Source organism: Muscardinus avellanarius, assembly GCF_963383645.1.
Source record: "Muscardinus avellanarius genome assembly, chromosome: X".
NCBI classification, from domain to species: domain Eukaryota; kingdom Metazoa; phylum Chordata; class Mammalia; order Rodentia; family Gliridae; genus Muscardinus; species Muscardinus avellanarius.
In genome coordinates this window covers 20,272,164-20,291,098 of record NC_137792.1, presented here as the reverse complement: position 1 = coordinate 20,291,098, position 18,935 = coordinate 20,272,164, and the positions used below count along the sequence as shown (strand labels likewise).

Genomic DNA, 18,935 nt, shown 5'->3' with positions numbered 1-18,935 from the left:
GCCTCCCAAGTCCTGGAATTATGGGTGTGCCTTACCATGTCTGGCTTATAGATAACATTCCTAATTTTATATTTTAATAATATATTTACATAGCTCCTGTGTTAGTTACTCTTAATGATAACTCTTTTTAAAAAAATGACTTTTTCTCAAAGTGGCTATTTGCAAGCAGCTCCTGTATTCGGATACATCAAGCTAGGTTCCACAGTAACTGGGATTCACAACAAAAGGCCTTATTGTTTTCAGTTCCTATGAAGATGTCTCTGCATCTCCCTCATGGATTATATTACATCTATTATTTTAAAGCAATCTCCTTGGAAATGATGTAAATATCACTTCTGAAGATCTGCTTTCATTTTTGTCCATAATACAGTGTTTTAGATGGCTAACAAAGGTAGCCCTCCTGTGTACTCAGGAACAGTACAATGAACATGGATTTGATGAATGCCCTAAACATCATTTATCTTTGCTATATTTTCACATTCAGTCTTCATTATAAAAGCGTGATAGTATCTGTGATTCATGGATGAGAAACCTGAGATTCAGAGAAGTTTAATTCACCTGAAACCAAATGAAACAAATTATAATGTGGAGTTTATTACTTAATAAACATACAGATACATGCACAAATACACCAATGCATGCATTATCTCTCTATATATAGAGATCTATAGTTATAGATATATAGTTTAGAAACACTAAATTAGACCTCTATTGAGAATACCAAATACTAACTAAAAATAATTATTCTTAAAGAGAAATGGCTATACCTCTAAAATAGAACTTCACAATATATTTTAGAATGTAAATTAACAGTTACCCTATATATTAGCAGTAATAATAATTAAAATTAACATTTTAATTATTATGACCTGTTCTTTTAAATTTATTTGTCAAAAGGATCTCAGCATTTTGATAGCCTTCATCATAGTTACACTCTTTCCGTTGTCAAAATTTAGACAAAGCAGTTTACATACTTGTTTCTTGCATTTGGGGGATTTTAATGTCTTAAGTATTTTAGCTGTCACAAGTGTCCATTAAACTTCGCGAGCAATTTAAAGAATAATTAGTAATTAAACACTTTCTGATGACAGTAATAAATGATTACACAGTGCTAAAATGAAATGAGGTATCTGAAAAAAATTCTGTTTTAACAAATACCTTAAAAATAGTAAAAGAACGTAGAAACCGTCAAGAGAAACTTCTTTGACATTTTATAACTAGATGTCTCAAATAAATGAGATTGATATACAAGATAATAATTTTGCCTCACATCAATAGGTTGCCTAACATCAATTTTAATTGTTTATTTGTTTGTTTGTTTGTGTTGTAGTACTGTGGTTGGACCAGGGGCATTCTACCTCTGAGCCACACCCCCAGCCCTATTTTTTACTTTTTTTTTTTTTTTTTTTTTTTTTTTTTGCAGGTATGGGATGGAACCCAGAGGCATTTGACCTCCGAGCTACAAACCCTGCCCAATTTTTTTATTCTTTATTTTGAAACAGGGTCTCACTGAGTTGCAGAGGGTCTCACTAAGTAGCTGAGGCTGTCCGCAAACCATGATCCTCCGGTCTCAGCCCCCCAAATACTGGGATTACAAGTGTGCGCCACCACGCCCGGCTATTTTTTTACTATTTTGAAACAGGGTCTTGCTGCGTTGCAAAAGGCCTAAGTAGCTGAAGCTGTCTGCAAACCATTATCCTCCTGTCTCAGCCTCTAAAATGCTAGGATTACAAGGGCATGCCACCACGCCCAGCTAACATCAATTTTTTAACTTGAATACTGACCTTATGGTTCAGAACTATAATTTCTAAGTGATTTTTCCTCAGGCTTTTGAATGGAATCTTCCTATGACCCGAAGCTCCTTATTTTATTGAATGCAATAAAGAGAATATTTGAAGTATCTCAACTTGCCGGTACCCCTGTTCACTTCTCATATTCTCTGAATCTAACTGTACTTTTGTGAAAATTTAAAGGTATTCACTTGTTCTACAGAGAATTCCTTCTGTTATCTGGCTTGGAAGGATAATGTGATATGTTGATTATATTGATACTCCGTTTGAAATAATTAACATAAATTTCATAAGAATAACCAGTTTCTAAGAGAATGAGATTTAATGAATTAAACAATGATAATTGAATATGTAATGCTGTTAATCAGGTGATTGCTTATTTTTACACATTTATTGAATATTGATAATATACCTGATAGTGTGCTGAACATTGAAAAGAGCAATATCTTCAGTAGGGAATTTATATTATTTACTAACCTTTGTTCAAATTTAGTATCAACATATTAATCACTATTAGGATCATTGTCATTTATTGTTCAAGATAAATTAATAAAATTCTAATCTGTGATATTTTCACAATTTTGACAATTTTCTAGCAAAGTCTATAAGTTATAAAGCTAGGAGATGATAAAAAGAGATTTATAAAATAAATTACATATCCATATCATATTCAATGCAATATTTTATTTTATAAAGAACAGTGCACCTGCCAGGCATTGTGGAGCATACTTATAATCCCAGTATTTGGGAGGCTGAGATGGGAGGATCATGGTTTGTGGACAGCCTCAGCTACTACTTAGTGAGGCCTTTTGCAGCTCAGTGAGACCCTGTTTCTAAGTAAATAATAAAAAAATGGGCTGGGGGTATAGCTTGTATGTAGAACATAGAATGCCCCTAGGTTTTATACCCAGTATCACAAAAAAAAAAAACAGTGTACCATATTATTTTGAATATTTCATTGAGAAATTTATTCTATTTCCTGCATTATGTAAAGTACCCTCCACCCCAACAATGCAGAAGAATTTATGTTATATAAAAAGCAATTCAGCTGAGCATGATGACACATGCTTATAATTCCAGTACTTCGGAGGCTGAGACAGAAAGATTATAGGTCCAAAGCCAGACTCAGCAACTTAGTGAGACCTTCGTAAACTTACTAAGACCCTATTTCAAAATAAAAAATTAAAAATGACTGGAGGTATTGTTCAGAGGTAGAAAGCCCTGGTACCAAAATAAAAAGCAATTTAAAAAATGAGTTAACTCTTCATTGCAAAATGAATAACTTTCCATTTTATGAAGCTATGAAAATTAGTATTGGAAGGGAGAAAGAATTGTAGTAAGTATTATCACATATGTGTAAATCAAAGAAAGAAATTTCAGCTTCTATTTATGTATAGATTCGAAGAAATTCTTTGTCTCTCTAAAAGAAATTTTATACACCACTGGACCATATTATTAGCTAGTCACATTTGATTTTTTAAGTCTTACCATAATAATCTTACTCCTATAATACTTCTATGGCAAACTCTTAAATTTCCACATATTACTATAAAAGCAGTATTTTATCCATAGATAGCAGGTGGTTTGGCCTTATGTACTATTTTAGCATTGTGGTTTAAATTTAATTTTCACAAACTGAACTTCATGCAGTGAAAGCAATTGTACATGTTAATTCTGATGGGACTCCCATCAGTAATCATAATACACATCATTTTTTTTTTTCTGTACTAGGAATTGAACCCATGGGAACTCTACCTCTGAGCTAAACTCCTATCCCTGTTTTATTTTTTATTCTGACACAGGGTCTCAATAAGTTACTGTACACTGATCTAAAACTTGTGATATTCCTATCTCAGCCTCTCAAGTACTGGGATTACAGGAATACACCACCACACTGGCTACAATACACATTCCATATAAAAATCAGTATTACCATTTGATTATCTAGCATGCATGCAGAAGCCTAGCGTGTTTTATAAACTATATATCGTTATTGTTTGAAATCAGTATTTCAAAATATTTTATGTTCTAATAATTACATGTAAGTGGCATTGTGGATAGGTTATTTAAATAAGCTGTCCCTGGTCACATTGTGAATGTATCATAGATGTCTAAGGAAACTACTGACTTTACCACTCCATTGGTTATGTAATTATGGATACAACTTAAAATATTAATGGCATTGCTAATATTATGTAACATTTCAAAAATTATTTAATAAGATATTTATTGTGGCTGTATGATAAAAACAACTTACAAATGAAGATATTGTAACATTAATGGAAAAATAACTCACAAAAATTATCTTATTAAAATGTACTTAAAGACTAGAGGTGGTGGTACACACCTGTAATCCCAGTACTTGGGAGACAAAGGCAGGATGACCACAGGTTTGAGGGCAACCTGAGGAAGTAGTGAGACTTTCATCAACCCAGTGAAATCTTGTTTATGAATAAAGGTAAAATAGGGCTGGGGATATCACTTGGAGATAATATACCCTGGGTTCCATCTCCAGTACCACAAAAAAAGGTACTTAAAGGTGATTCGGTGTATATGATCTAATGATCTAAATATTTATTTTTTGCAGTATTGGAGATGGAGCCTAGGAGATTTCTACCTCCAAGCTACACCCCAGCCCTAATTTTTTATTCTTAATTTTGAAACAGGCTCTTACCAAGTTGCAAAGGGCCTCACTAAGTAGTAGCTGAGGCTGTCGTGAACTGCGATTCTCTTGTCTCAGCCTCCAAAATACATGGATTTCAAGTGTGCACCACCATGCCCAGCATATGATCTAAATATTTTTGTACAAAATGTGCATTTCCTAAATAATTTTTTTCTATTTTAATACTTTTATTGGTGCATTGCAATTATATATATTAGTGAGCTTCAAAATCATACAAACAAGCATGCACACAGATCCCAGTATGTTTACCCTCAGACTTTGAAATGCATAACCTAGGTTGTTTATGAGGGGATCTTTCTTTTTTATAATGTTGGCACTCAGTGTTATGAATTGTCTTCATAAAACTGTCTCCATATTGTCCCAGAGGACTTGGCCAGTTATGGTTCTATTTTCTTTCATTCTCAGAAGATTTTAGTGTTTCCTAAGATCCAGTCCTCATTCAAAAGTATATCATAGCCCAGTATGCTGGTGCATGCCTATAACCACAGTACTTGGGAGGCTGAGACAGGTAGAACATGGCTTAACCGGTCAGCCTCAGCAACTTAGCAAGACCCTGATCCAAAATAAAAGTAAAATAGGGCTGGGGTTTAGCTCAGAGGTAGAATGCTCCTGAGTTCAATCTTTAGTACCTAAAAGAAATAGAAAAAGAAAGGAAAATGTATCATTCACTCTCCATGCATATATATTTCCTCCAGATCTTCTTCTTGTTGATTTCCACTGTCAGTCTATTATGATCTGAAAATATGCAACAAATTATATCATTTTTTTAAATGTCCTAATACTTGCTTTGTTGCCTAGAATATTTCATTTTGTGAAAGGCTCCATGGGCATCTAAGAAAAATTCATCTCTTGTTGGGTAAAATGTTCTGTATATGTCTATTAGGCCCAACTGATAATAGCATCCTTAACATCTGATAAGTGTTTACTTATCTTTTATTTGGATGACAGATCCATTGGTGAGAGGGGTGTGTTGAAGTCTCCCATTATTATTGTATTGGGGTTTTTGTGAGTCTTAATGTCAGAAAGTATTTGTTTATGTGAGTGTGTGGATATTTGGGGCATAAATATTTATTATCATTATAACTTTGTTGGATTGTTCCCTTAACAGTAAGAAGTAGTCTTCTGATAAATAATGACCTGAAGTCTCTTTTGTCAGATATGAGTATTTACCCCTTCTTAATTTTGGTTTCTACTGGCATGGAACATATTTTCCCAGATTTATTCTATAAATAGCTTTTAAATAAGCTGAGTCTCTTGCAAATAGCATATAGTTGGGTTTCAATTCATCAGCTGCCCTATTTCCCCCAGCCTCTATGGAGTTTTCTTTTTGATATCTAGACAGTATACCAGGGCAACAGTCTTAGGTAGCCAAATAGCCTTGAATAAGGATAAGGTTTCCTCTTTGTGTTTAATCTGTTTTCCTGCTGAGGTTATTCATCTTTTCTCTTTATAAATGCTGCTGTTCATGGCTATGAACATGGGCTATAGCTAAAACATATCTGCTGTCAGTATAAATGGTTAACATTTTTTCCTTTGCCCATCTTAATGCTTGAGTCAGGGCAATCAGTTTAGCCCACTGGGTGGAAGTCCCATGAGGTAGAAACTGTGCCCAACAAACCTGTTCAAAGATTACCACAGATGTTCCTGGATATCTGACTCCATCCTCTATAAAGCTGCTGTCATCTGTGAGTAAGAACACATGGTAGCAGGACATCAGAAAGAGCTGGATGGATTGGCTATGTCACATCCATGATACTGAGACAGTCATATACAAGGACAGAGGTGTCATCATCCAGTAGGAGGATAGCTGGGTTTAAGGCCTGGGTGTTGCCAAATTTTATGTGAGGTTGGTCTAATAATTGGATCTGGTAATATGTTAATCTGGCATTAGAAATCCAATGCTCAGGAGTGCTTCAAAGCAGTGTCTTAACTGCATGTGGGACAGTGATTATAAGTTCTTGACCCAAGATAAGCTTATCAGCCTCCTGGCAGAGATTGCTCAGAAATAAGTGGACCATCCTGACTCTACTGGATCCAGTATCTTGGATGTATAGGCCTTGATCTGTGCCATGGCCCTAATGTCTGGGTTAAAATCCCTTTTGCAACCCCTCTTGTTTCATGCACAAACAGATGGCAATTTTGGTTATTTCTGATAAGGCCAAGGTGGAGGGGGTGTGTAAGGAGGGCCTGTTTTAGCTGCTCAAAAGTCTGTTGTTCAACATTTGTCCAAACTAAGGCTTGAATTCCTCCTCTATTCAACTATAATGGCTTGAAAATCTCAGTGAACCCTAGAATCCAGAGGTGGCAATAACTCACTTCCCCTAGGAACACACGTACCTGTTTCTTGGTCTTGGGCATCAGAAGCCCCATGATTTCCTTGATATGGCTGTGGGAGAGAGTTTGCTTACCATGTTGCAGATGGTATCCTAGCTAGATGACAGAGGTAGTTCAAACCTGAACTTTTTTTTCTTTTTTTTTTTTTGGTGGTACTACGGTTCCTGGAAACCCTTCTATCTCCGGGCTACACTCACAGACCTATTTTATATTTTATTTAGAAACAGGATCTCTTAGCCAGCGTGGCTAGCTTCGAACCTCTGAGATCCTCCTGTCTCAGCCTCCCAAGTGCGGGGATTACAAGCGTGCGCCACCACACTCAGCAAACCTGGTCCTTTTTTGTAGAGATGCTATATCCCAAGGTCTGAAGAGTCCATCTTGGTATCCAGCAATAAATCATTCACATATTGTAACAAAATAGACTCTGGATGTTTTTGCCAAAATTCCATCAGGTCTTGATTTAAAGCCTTGTCAAACAAGTTGGGAAAGTATTTGAGCTCGTGAAGCAATTGGGTACAAGGCAACTGGCTGGAGATCCCCTTTACAGGGTGAAGATGGGATGACTGACAGGAGCAAGAATAATATTAAAAAAAATCTTTTAGATCCAGAAAAATAGGAAGCTTATGGTCAGAAGAGAGAATGCCTAGTAACATATAAGGGTTTGACACCTTTTTGTTTACCTCTCAAGTCCTAGACAAGCTGATAGTCTTTGGTCCCTGGATTTGAATCAGTAGTAAAGGAGTGTTCCAAGGCAATCAGCAGATTACCTGGATACCTGCTTCAAGAAGTCTAGAAATATGTGAAGTAATACTTTTTTTTTTTTTTTGGCCTGGCTGGCCCGGGGTCAAGTGCTCTGGGCACTCCTGGAGGTTCCTGCTCCTAGCTCTGCCCCTCCCCTCACTCCTTGTGGCTCCTGGCCCGCCCCTCCATCACTGCCTCTGCTGCCACAATGCTTTTGGGAGCACAATGCTTTTGTGCGCCCCCATCAAGTGATCCACCAAACAACTGGGGCACCACCGGAGCCTACTGAGACACCAAGCAGCCAGCACCTGTTCTTCTCTTCTAAATGGAAAGCTGGGACTTGGGACTGCTCCCCTGACATTGGAAGTACACTGCTGCCGGTGAGCTTTCTCCCACACAGAGGAAGCACACTGCCAAGTGGACGCCAGTGAGCAGCCTAGTTGCTTGAGACCAAAGCCTTGGCTTGCTGCTGGAAGAAGTAGAGGAGGAAACAGGAGGCCTTAGCAGTCCTGCTCGCCCAAGAGCTTCCAGATGGTGGCCCAGCAAATCTGAGTGGCCAAGTCCAGTGGTCTCCCTCAGTACAGGTCAGAGGGGATCTGATTGATCTGACTGAGAGGTTTTCCAAGACCAGCTTCAACGATGTCAAAGTACCTTTTCCCAGTGCCTTACTTGGTGCACTGCACCACGCCTTTTGAAGATGCAAAGGAAGTGGTTGCAATCAAGGACTATTGCCCAACCAACTTCACCACCTGGAAGTTCTCCAAGGGCAAGCATATCTACATCCTGGACACGTTGAGTGGTGAGTGATGGTACACCCACAACACCACTGAAATGGTCTACACCCCTTCCTCCAAGGTGCAGCCCTTAAACTACTGGAACTCTACCTTGAGTGACCACTGCATGATAGAAAATCTTCAGAATAGCCCAGACAAAGTGGCTAAGGGGCTGGACCTGCTTAGATGTGGACAGATAGCCAGAAAGGATCAGTAATACCCCCTTTTAGAACAGGGCCCAATGAAACCCACTTCTGAATGGGAATGTGCAAGTGATATCCAGCTTGGATTATCTGATTCCCAAAACTACTGTGGACCTGCTGTTTTTTGTTTTGTTTTGTTTTGACCCCGGCATATGTTTTTTCACTGGGCCCAGCTCAACAACCACAAACAGCACCGTAAACATCTTTGATGAACTTCCTCTCACCAATAGACTCCTCCCGAAGTAGCAGGTCAAGTGGGACAATCCCTTCTTCAGGAGCAAGAGCCCCTACAGCCTGTCAGAGCTCTCTGTCCTGCCAGCCAAGTCAGAAGCACGCATGGTGTTGAGCTTTTTCATGGGCCTGAAATTGCTTGTTTCTAAGCTTGGGCTAGGACTAAACTCAGGTGTTGGAGATGAGCATTGTGTGCAAGCTGGATAGATCTGGGGATTCTGTGCAGCTTCCCAACACTGGCATCAGAATCTATGTGCCCAATGGGCCATGTGGCCCCTGGGGAGATGCAGCTGATCTCCGTGAAAGCACCGCTGGATCCCCAGCTGAAACTCAACAGCAACAAGTCCAGCAGCATTAGCCCTGTAGTGGCGGTCAAGCTCACCAATCTGAAAGTACACACCTTTATAATCATGGAGATGAAAATTTCTGCTGATATAAAAACTGACATTTTTAGCAAAAGCACAGTGGACTTTCAGTGTTGATGAAGCTACTCAAAGGAAGGGCACTATGTGTCTATCCCACTCATTTATGGCTATGAGGACACAGTCAAGGTGCAGTTGGACAGCCATGCATTTACCTATCATTGCCCATGGTCCCCACATTCTCTACCCTTCCACTGTTTGGAACTTCATCACTAAGAAGGTCACCATGCGTTTCTGTGGTCCCAAACATGTCCACCCATCCTTCAAGACACTGGTGACCATCTTTGGGCATGATTGTGTCCCCAAGACACTCCTGATCAGCAAAGTTACCCAGCAGATACCCAGCCCTGCCCCTGTCATGGTGAAACTGGAGCAAGCACCAGTTCCTTCTGTCCCAGCCCCAGGATCCTCAAGGTCTACATGTTCTCTTATATGACCAACTATGATATCAAGACCAACAAACAGTCAAGTTGGCAGAAGGATTCCAGATGAAGCTGAGCAAGGTGAGCCACCTAATTTTCCCCATTGCCTGCCAGATCCCCAGGGAGCTCTCTGACTTCACACTCTTGTGCAGGTGAAGGATGACTAGGAGGCCATCCTGGCCCAGTTCTACATCCAGACACCAGCTGCTCCCCAAAAGTGCCATCAAGATGTCTGGGCAGGGGAGATTTCTCAAGAAGAATGAGGTTGTGTAGATCATCCTGTCTCCTTTGCCACCACCAGGAAGTACCTGATATTCTAGGACTTCCTCATGTTCAGCCTCAAGTTCAACAAGCTGCTTAAGACAGAAGAATAAGAATCACTACCTGCTGGAATACAAAAAGGATGACTTGGTGGCCCTGCTTCAGCAAGGAGTTTATCTGGCTGAAAGGGCAGCTATGGACCAAGGAGTGGTACATCAGCTACTATCAGGGCAAAGTGGGCCTGGTGCACACAAAAAACATACTAGTGGTGGGCAAGCTCCTGCCCAGTCTGGTTGGGGGACCTGAGATGAGTACTTCAGTGCTGCTGGAGGAAATCCTATGACACTGTGAGTTCCTCACCAACATCTATGCCTTTGTGTGGACCTTGCTCATGCAGGACATCAGCAGCTGGTATACCTTTGCCAACACCCTGGGAGATGCCAGCCTACAACCCACCTTCTTCTGCTTGTCAGAGCTTGCCAACAAGTCTGATCAGGGGGTATCTGTTCTGGAGAAGCTTAAAAAGGACAGTAACAAGCCTGAGAACAAGGACTGGAAGTCCTTCCAGAAGGAGCTTATGATGGCCTTACTAAAAATGGACTGCCAGGAACTGGTGGTAAGACTCATCCAGGTATATGATCCTGGACAAGATGAAAAACCCCATCACCCAGTGCTGGAAACACCTCATAGGGACCCTGACTTTGCTGAACTCCTTGAACATCCTGCAGACAGCTCCTTTATACCCGTCAACCATGACAACTTTGCAATCTGAACAGGTACCCTGCCCTACTGTGCCATTGACCTTGATCCCTGACTGTTCACCCTGAGGGCTTTGCAGGGCGGGGGAGAAGCTGCTGAACAGAGACAGGTCTCTAGCCTGGACAACATTTAGGACCAAAGGTGCTCTAGGGTGTGCCCCTTTCTGTCATCAGGGGTGGGGGCACATTCAAGGGGGTTTTCTAAAGCAGGCCATTGCCAATCAAGTAGCCTTCTTAGCCTTCTATTTGCTTAAGTGTAAATTAAACTTAAAAATGTCTTTTTAAAAAGATTAGGGAGGGGAACATGAGAAAGTTAGTATGTACTTTTTTAATGAAGCATAAAGGTTAAAAAAAGTAGGGACATATGCTGCCAAGATTTTTCTTTGTTGTTTAAAGCCTTTAAAATTATGCTACATACACACACACACACACACACACACGTATACATATTATATATAATGTATATATAGTTATTTAAAGACCACAAGGCATTTCAGTTCCCAGGCAAACTTTGCATTTCAACCCCCCATCAGGAAAGGCCTCATTGGGTACTGGACATTTTCACTCCTGTGAGTAGTAAAACAAGTAATGGAGTAGATCTTCAGTGGATGGGCATGGTCCTGCCCATGCTACCTGGTGTCCTTGGCTCACTCCCTCTTCTTATATATACATCACCTTCTCACCTTTGCCTCATACTGCAGTCAATGACCATCCTTAGAACATGTGAGCCTTTTGTAAGCTTTAGCAGACAGTTAAGCCTCACTATAGCAATAGGTGTCATTGGAATATTTTTGCCAATATATTAGAAAGCAGCCGGGATGTAAGGTTCTCTGTGGCTCCCTCCTGCATGCAGTTAGTCATTCAAAAGAACTTGAGAGTGAGAATATCCTGCAGCTCTAGGCCATCATTCTCTGCCGTCTCTCTCAGGGGCAGGGGTGCTTGCTACAGAGCCACTTCTGTGGCAAGAAGAAAGACTCACCCCCTCCCAACCAGAGTATGTGTGGCCCCCACTCTTGCTGTATCCATTGCAGAGATGGGTTGGCCTCCCTAGCAACACCATGAACCAGCCGCCATTTGCCAAATTCAGCCTTGCATTTCATTTAAGATTTCACCTTTTCCTGTCCTAGTACACCTGTGTCTCATCAGCAATAAATTGGGGAAACCACCTTTGTGTGTGTGTGTGTGTGTGTGTGTGTGTGCGCGCGAGAGAGGTAAAGATTATCTGGGTAGGTCGAACAGTTTCTGATAATGAAAGTGTTTCCCATGAAATTCAGGGGCCTGGCTTAGGGTTGATTTAATAGTAATCAGGGTTGCTCAGCTCCAATCACGTATTGTGTCCAATTCCACTATTGCCTAGTGACTGTAGCACCTCAGAAGAGAGCCAGAGGCAGGACTTGTAGCTGGCACTTCAGAGTGGGGTGACCAGTAACAGACCAGACATAAGCCCATTGCATTTGTCTTAAGGGCTTGTGGGCCAATTGTAATTCCTGAATGTCAGGCTCTTAAACCATTTTCTTGAAACTTGTTAATTACTTAAACAATGTTGTGATCCCCCCTTGGACTGAAAGATCATTATGTATCTACTGGTTCAGACTCTCAAGACCAAATGACAGAAAAACAAACACTAAATGCTAGAAGAGCTGAGTCACATAGTCCCTGCTCTTCACACCCGGCTCATTAGGAACTTTTTAAGAAATCAAGATGTCAAGCCAAGTGTGGTGACGCACACTTGTAATCTCAGCATTTGGGAGGTTGAGACAGGAGGATTGCAGTTTGCAGACAGCCTCAGCTACTTAGTGAGGCCCTCTGCAACTCAGTGAGACCCTGTTACAAAAATAAAGAATAAAAAATAGGGCTGGGGGTGTAGCTTGGGGGTAGAATGCCCCTGGGTTTCATACCCAGTACCACACACACACACAAAAAAAATCCAGATGTCAGAGAATATGGAATACTCTCAAAGGACACTGAATCATCCAGCCCCCCAAACCCCAGTAAGTAAAACTATGTAGATTTTCCTCATAAGAACACTTGATTGTAGGTTTATTTTCTCCAGCTGGGTATAACTCAAGCTCCTAAAATTGGTGTCAAGTCACAAGTCATTCCATCCTTCCCGGTACCCTTCCTTTCAAACAAGCTCTACATTTATTATATCCTTAACAAAATTTAGCCCTCATTTCAACTTTGCCAAATTATACTCAAGGTAACCTAATTAAAATGCACTTTAATGCAATGGGATCTAGCTCTCCCAATTCAAGTCAAAAAGTGCCAATGTAGTGGCTTCTGCACATCTCATCTCAAGGGATTATTATCTTTATTTATCAGAAACTCTTTGAAGAAAAAGTACATTGATTTGTCTCTCCTTTACACTGGTCCCAAAGTAACTTATTCAATTTCCCATTATGAACTGAATGTCCCCCTCCCCCACTCAATTCATATGCTGAATCCCAAATCTCCAATTATTAACGTGTTGCTATTTGAAGGTGAGGCTTTTAGAAAGTAATTATGTTTAGATGATGTTTTTAAAAATTGGCACCTAGCCAGGTGTGGTGTGCATGCTCGTAATCCCAGCATTTGGGAGGCTGAGACAGGAGGATTACGGTTCATGGCCAGCCTCAGCTACTACTTAGTGAGGCACCTCTGCAACTTGTGAGACCCTGCTTCAAAATAAAGAATAAAAAATAAGGCTGGAGATATAGTTCAGAAGTTGAATGTCCCTGGGTTCCATCCCCAGTACCAAAAAAAAAAAAAATTGGCACCTGTGTTCGAATTAGTGTCCCTATAACAAGAGAAAGAATTCACTCTTTATCTTTTCCTTCCTTCCACTGTGAAAAGATGACTGTAAGTCAGGAAGGGTACCCTTATCAGGAACTGAATCCACTGGCACCTTAAATTTGTACTTGTCAGCCTCTAGAACTGGGAGAAATAAGTAGCTTTTGTTTAAGTCCCCAGTCTATAGTATTTTGTCATAGCAGCCCAAGCATACTTAGAGAACATCGTCCATCAACTCTGAGGTATACCATCTGAAGGCATGGCATTTACTCACGAATTTTACAACTAGCCCACTGGCCAGCTTAAATGAAAATTACTTCCTACTGAGGGTGTGTAGTTCCCAAAGACCCAGATGGTTACTTTACTGTACTCATCTAGACCCCAAGACTCTCATTATTTCTAATGGTCCCTTTAGTCTACCATATCTCACCATCTTCCTTAGAAATTCTCTACTTGCTTCTTCCTGTAAGGTACACACTCTTACCCCCTTGTTCATTTTATTTTACCTATAAATAAGAGAGATTAGTTCAATATCTTATATTATTGCACCTCATCCACTCAAAATTCTATAACCATGGGGCTGGGTATTCTTTATCTTAGTCTCCTATTACTACCAGAAAAGCCTTCCAAAAAGCATATGCTCAGTTAATATTTGTTAAAGAGTCAGAAACAGAAGGATTAATCAATATTTTATTTCTGCTATTCTCTCAAATAATACATGAAAAAGTTGAAAATATTTAACTTCAGAAAACAAGACTATAAGCTTTAGAAAAAGCAAGGACTAAACACATTTAAATTTTTACCCTATTGTGGGATTCTTTAATCTTTTTTAAGAAAATATGTATTGTGATGTCATATTTTCTTATCAAGACGATTAAAATGCCTCAGACTTCACCAAGAGTGACAGAAGCTGTTGGACATACGGCCTTAGGCACTGTACTAGTATTGGCAGTAGTTTGAGCTTTGGCTCTATAAATGGCTTGGGCTCTTTCTTCCTCATCTTTCAAAGCCTCTTTATATAGAACAGGGTAGACACTAGGATGTGTATCATTGATATTGGCCAAAAACTTCAGAACTTTCATCTTGCTGGTTTCGGCATGGGCTTGGGGACCCCATAGGAACTCATAGCGTGGAGGATTGCTATCAGCCACTTGACGATATATCAGGTACTTCAGCCTCACCAAGTCTTTGGTGATAAGCTTCCGGGGCTCTCCATAGACGTAATGCTTCTTCCCAGGATATACTCGCATCATCCTCAGATATTTCCAGATGTCTTCCTCAGCAGCACAGTTGCCCTTCATGAAGATCATACCCAGGACATTCATCAGCAGACCAGCCTTGGGTAACCCTTTACCAGCTCGAATCCTCCCATTGTTAGGGAGTTTCAGCTTGCAGAATAGGTTGTATGAGTGACTGACTGAGTTGACTTCCTGTACATCAACTGCAAAGACAGCTGCGAGGTGCTGGGAAGCTCTCTGGAGGATCTCAGCAAACTCATTTCTGTACTTTTCATCGATAACCTTCAGCATATCTTCCTTGGTACTAAGCTGCTTCATTTTATACCTGTGGAGCATGAACTGCTCCAACATGTGGACCTTTTTGCTTAGAAGATCTGGGCATGAGCGAGTAGTATAGAGTATGTTCCCAGAAATGCTGTCATCATCATCATCACTTTGGTCATCATCGGAAGTAAGGCTGGGAGATGATGCTCTCTCAGGACTGCCACATTGCTCGGTGTCAGGTAGGCTCGGGGTGGAGAGCGAGGACTCTGCTGCCGCTGCTGTTACTACTGCCTCTACTGCCTCTGCCACCTCTTCTGCGGCTGCTGCTGCTGCTGCTGCTGCTGCTACTACTGCCTCTGTTGCTACTGCTATTTCTCGAACAGCCTCACTATCTTGAGGATTACCTCGGACCTTCTGGCGTTTCTTACGGGCATGCAGCTTACTCTTCTGACCTCTAGGCATGATGTAGATGGTTAAGGATGATAGGAAGGAGTGTAGGCAGGATGGCTAGTGATGCAGGTTCCTAAATGAGGGAAAATAAGATTATGTAAGCACTTTCTGCAGGGAGATACCCCCTTGGCTAACTAAGGTGACCTTTGCAGGTTTTTATAAGACTATGGCCCTAGGAACCCAAAATGTTCCTATTCTAATCAGCCTATCTCCTACGGAGAAAGACACAGTGAGTCTTAGGCTGTAGCTTACTATCCCTGTCTGGGGTGCACTAGAGGGATGACAGGGGCTGATAGTGGATACCCTATTTTGAGGTGTGTGTGGGGAGTCCTCTCAGTTCATAATCAGACTCATCAACTTTTGAAAAGTCCTGGGCCTCTCTATTCTCTTGCTCTGATGTTGACACTCATACCAAAATGTCAACATATCCCTGACACAGCAGAGGAGGAGGTGAAAGAGCTTCTTAGCCTACCATCCCTGTTAGAGGTTCCCAACTGAGAGTTATATGAAGCACTCTGTCATAGGAGGCTTGGGTCTACAGTTCTCATTCAGGGAATTCAGCTGATATCCAGGTAGTACCTGGTACACTACCTTCTGATGACTAGTACCTGCATCCTCACACCAAAGACTTCATATTTTTTAGATTTAATATAAAGAAGTAAAGGGCTGGATGTGGTGGTACACGCTTGTAATCCCAGTACTTGGGAGGCTGAGACAGGATGATAATGCAGGTTTGAAGGCAGCCTCAGCTATTTAGTGAGGCTCTCAGTAACGTAGTGAGACCCTGTTTCCAAATAAAATATAAAATAGGTCTGAGAATGTAGCACAGAGATAGAAAGCCCCTTGCTTCTATCCCCAGTACCACAAAAGAAAAAGAAGTAAAGGGGAGCTTGGCATGATGGTGCATGCCTGTAATCCCAGTACGTGAGGTTGAGAAACAAGCATCACAGGTTTGAGGGCAGCCACAGCAACTTAGTGATACCCTCAGTAGTCTAGCAAGACCCTGTTTCAAAATTTAAAAGAAAAGGGAGCTGGGGGTACATCTCAGAGGTAGAACTCCCCAAGGTTAAATTCCTAGTACCAAAAACAACGAAAAAACAAAATCATCCAGGCATGGTGGAACACGCTTGTAATCCCAGTACTTAGGAAGTTTAGAAAGGAAGATCACAGGTTCCTGGCCATCCTTAGCTACTTAGTGAAGCCCTCCTCAACTTAGTGAGACTTTGTTTCAAAATAAAGAATAAAAAAATAGGGCTGAGGGTATACCTTGGAGGTAGAATGCCCCTGGATTCAATCCCTAGTACCACAAATAAAGAAAGAAAGAAAGAAAGAAAGAAAGAAAGAAAGAAAGAAAGAAAGAAAGAAAGAAAGAAAGAGAAAGAAAGAAGTAATGGGGGAACCTTAGCCTGTCGGCCTTGTCCTGGAACCTCAAGTACTAAATATGTTGGTGGGGTTCCAATTTTTTTGACCTATTCAATGGTAAGTGATCCCTTTACTCCTTTCCTTGATCAATGAACCCTCCTTTGGTTGGGCTTTTATCTTCTTTCTGGTACCTCCTAATGCTCCCTAAGAGTATATGAAGGCCATTCAACCTTCCCATGGCCTCCCAAGGCTGAGAATAAAGGGTCAGTTTTCCCCATAGATATCATGATCCTCACCTTAACACCTAGAAATACCTGAGAATTCTCCTAGTGTGGACCTTAGGGCATCCTTTTATGTTGGGAGCCTTTTAGGCTCCATGTGCTAAGCTAACCAGCTTGCCTGGCTTAGCTATGTACATAGTACATGCTGATCAGAAATTATCCACAAGCAGACAAGCTTCCTTGGACCCAATGGGACCGATAAGCAAAGCAGATTTTGATGACCTCCCAGAAATGTTTGCCTTGCCCCTCCCTAAACTTACCTTGTGATCACCTCTCCCTAAACCTGGACTGTGATTCCTTCTCCCTAAAGATAACATCATGACTGCCTTTCCTTAAACTTATGACTGCCCTGCCATTTAATCATTTTTAGAAATGCTTTGTTTAAGCCTTCAATCAAAAAGGATGCCAGCTGAATAGGAGGCAGAAGCTCTGTCGGCTTTCTCCACAGCTGACTCATTTCTCTAATAATAATAATTTTCTATAAAAATAATCATTTTTGACTCTGAGCCATTTTGTGCTAGAGTATTTTTTTTTTTTTTTTTGTGGTACTAGGGTTCCTGGAAGCCCTTCTACCTCCGGGCTACACTCCCAGACCTATTTTTACATTTTTATTTGGAAACAGGGTCTCCTAAGTCAGCGCGCGTGCCTGGCTTCTAACCTACGCGATCCTCCTGTCTCCACCTCCCAAGCGCGGGGATTACAAGTGTGCGCCACCACGCCTGGCTAGAGTATTCTAATAGCAGCAACTTTCTGTGGCGGCCAGTGTGAGGAGGAAAACCTCAGAGTTTTTGTTTCCATGAGTCTCTTGCTTCAGCTGCTGAGGTTGCAACTAGCTTAGAGGGAGAATCTCAATGGTTGGGCAACAATGAGAAATAAATTTTCTCATATAGGACATTATTGTAATATGCTCTTATGCTTGATTAAACAGGGAGGAATGAATGTCAGTCAGCAAACTGTAAAATAGATATATGTCTACATACCCTATTATTCTAGGTCTTTCTTGATCCAAATAATTCTCAGCAAATTTTAAGAAAACATATTCCTTTTGATTTTATATCCTTAAAAACCTCCTCACCCTTTACTGACTTTTGATTAATATGATGTTTGTATTTATATATAGTAAAGAATACTTATCTCATGCTTTAATTTTTTTTTTTTTGGCGCAGTACTGGGGATGGAACCCAAGGGCATTCTACCTCCTAGCTACACCCCAGCACTATTTTTTATTCTTTATTTTGAAACAGGTTCTCACTGAGTTGCAAAGGGCCTCGCTAAGTAGCTGAGTCTGGCTATGAACTGCGATTCTCCTGTCTCAGCCTCCAAATGCTGGGATTACAAGAGTATACCACCACAGCCTGGCTGTCTTTATTTTATTTATTTATTTATTTATTTATTTATTTATTTATTTGCCAGTCTGGGGATGGAACTCAGGGGCATTTGACCTCCGAGCTACACACCTGGTTCTATTTTTTAGTCTTCTCTTTCTCTCTCTCTCTCCATATCATATACATATATATATATATATATATAATTTTTTGCGGTATTGGGGATGGAACCCAGGGGCATTCTACCTCTGAGCGACACCCCCAGCCCTATTTTTTATTCTTTGTTTTGAAATAGGGTCTCACTGAGTTGCAAAGGGCCTCACTAAGTAGCTTAGTCTGGCTGCGAACCACCATCCTCCTGTCTCAGTCTCCCAAATGCTGGTATTACAAGAGTGTGCCACCACGGCCCGGTTGTCTTTATTTTATTTATTTATTTATTTTATTTTTAAAATTTATTTTTGCTGGTCTGGGGATGGAACCCAGGGGAATTCTTCCTCTGAGCGATACCCCCAGCCCTATTTCTTATTCTTTATTTTGGAACAGGGTCTCACTGAGTTGCTAAGGGCCTCACTAAGTAGCTGAGGCTGGCTGCAAACCGAGATCCTCCAGTCTCAGCCTCTCAAATGCT

At 40.8% G+C, this 18,935-nt stretch overlaps 1 protein-coding gene and 1 pseudogene across 2 annotated transcripts; one reads left to right on the top strand and one right to left on the bottom strand.

The window, feature by feature from the left end:
- The first annotated feature begins 8,079 nt into the window (after nt 1-8,079).
- LOC308278819 (SH3 domain-binding protein 4-like) lies at nt 8,080-10,632 on the top strand (annotated as a pseudogene). Its single transcript has one exon. The product of its transcript is annotated as an SH3 domain-binding protein 4-like (transcript).
- Nucleotides 10,633-14,271: 3,639 nt separating this feature from the next.
- Nucleotides 14,272-15,351, bottom strand: LOC308278818 (melanoma-associated antigen B5-like; the record flags this gene model as incomplete). Its single annotated transcript, XM_080718832.1, has 1 exon — nt 14,272-15,351. The coding sequence occupies one exon, from the start codon at nt 15,349-15,351 to the stop codon at nt 14,272-14,274; it is 1,080 nt and encodes a 359-aa protein (XP_080574958.1).
- Between the last annotated feature and the right edge of the window lie 3,584 nt (nt 15,352-18,935).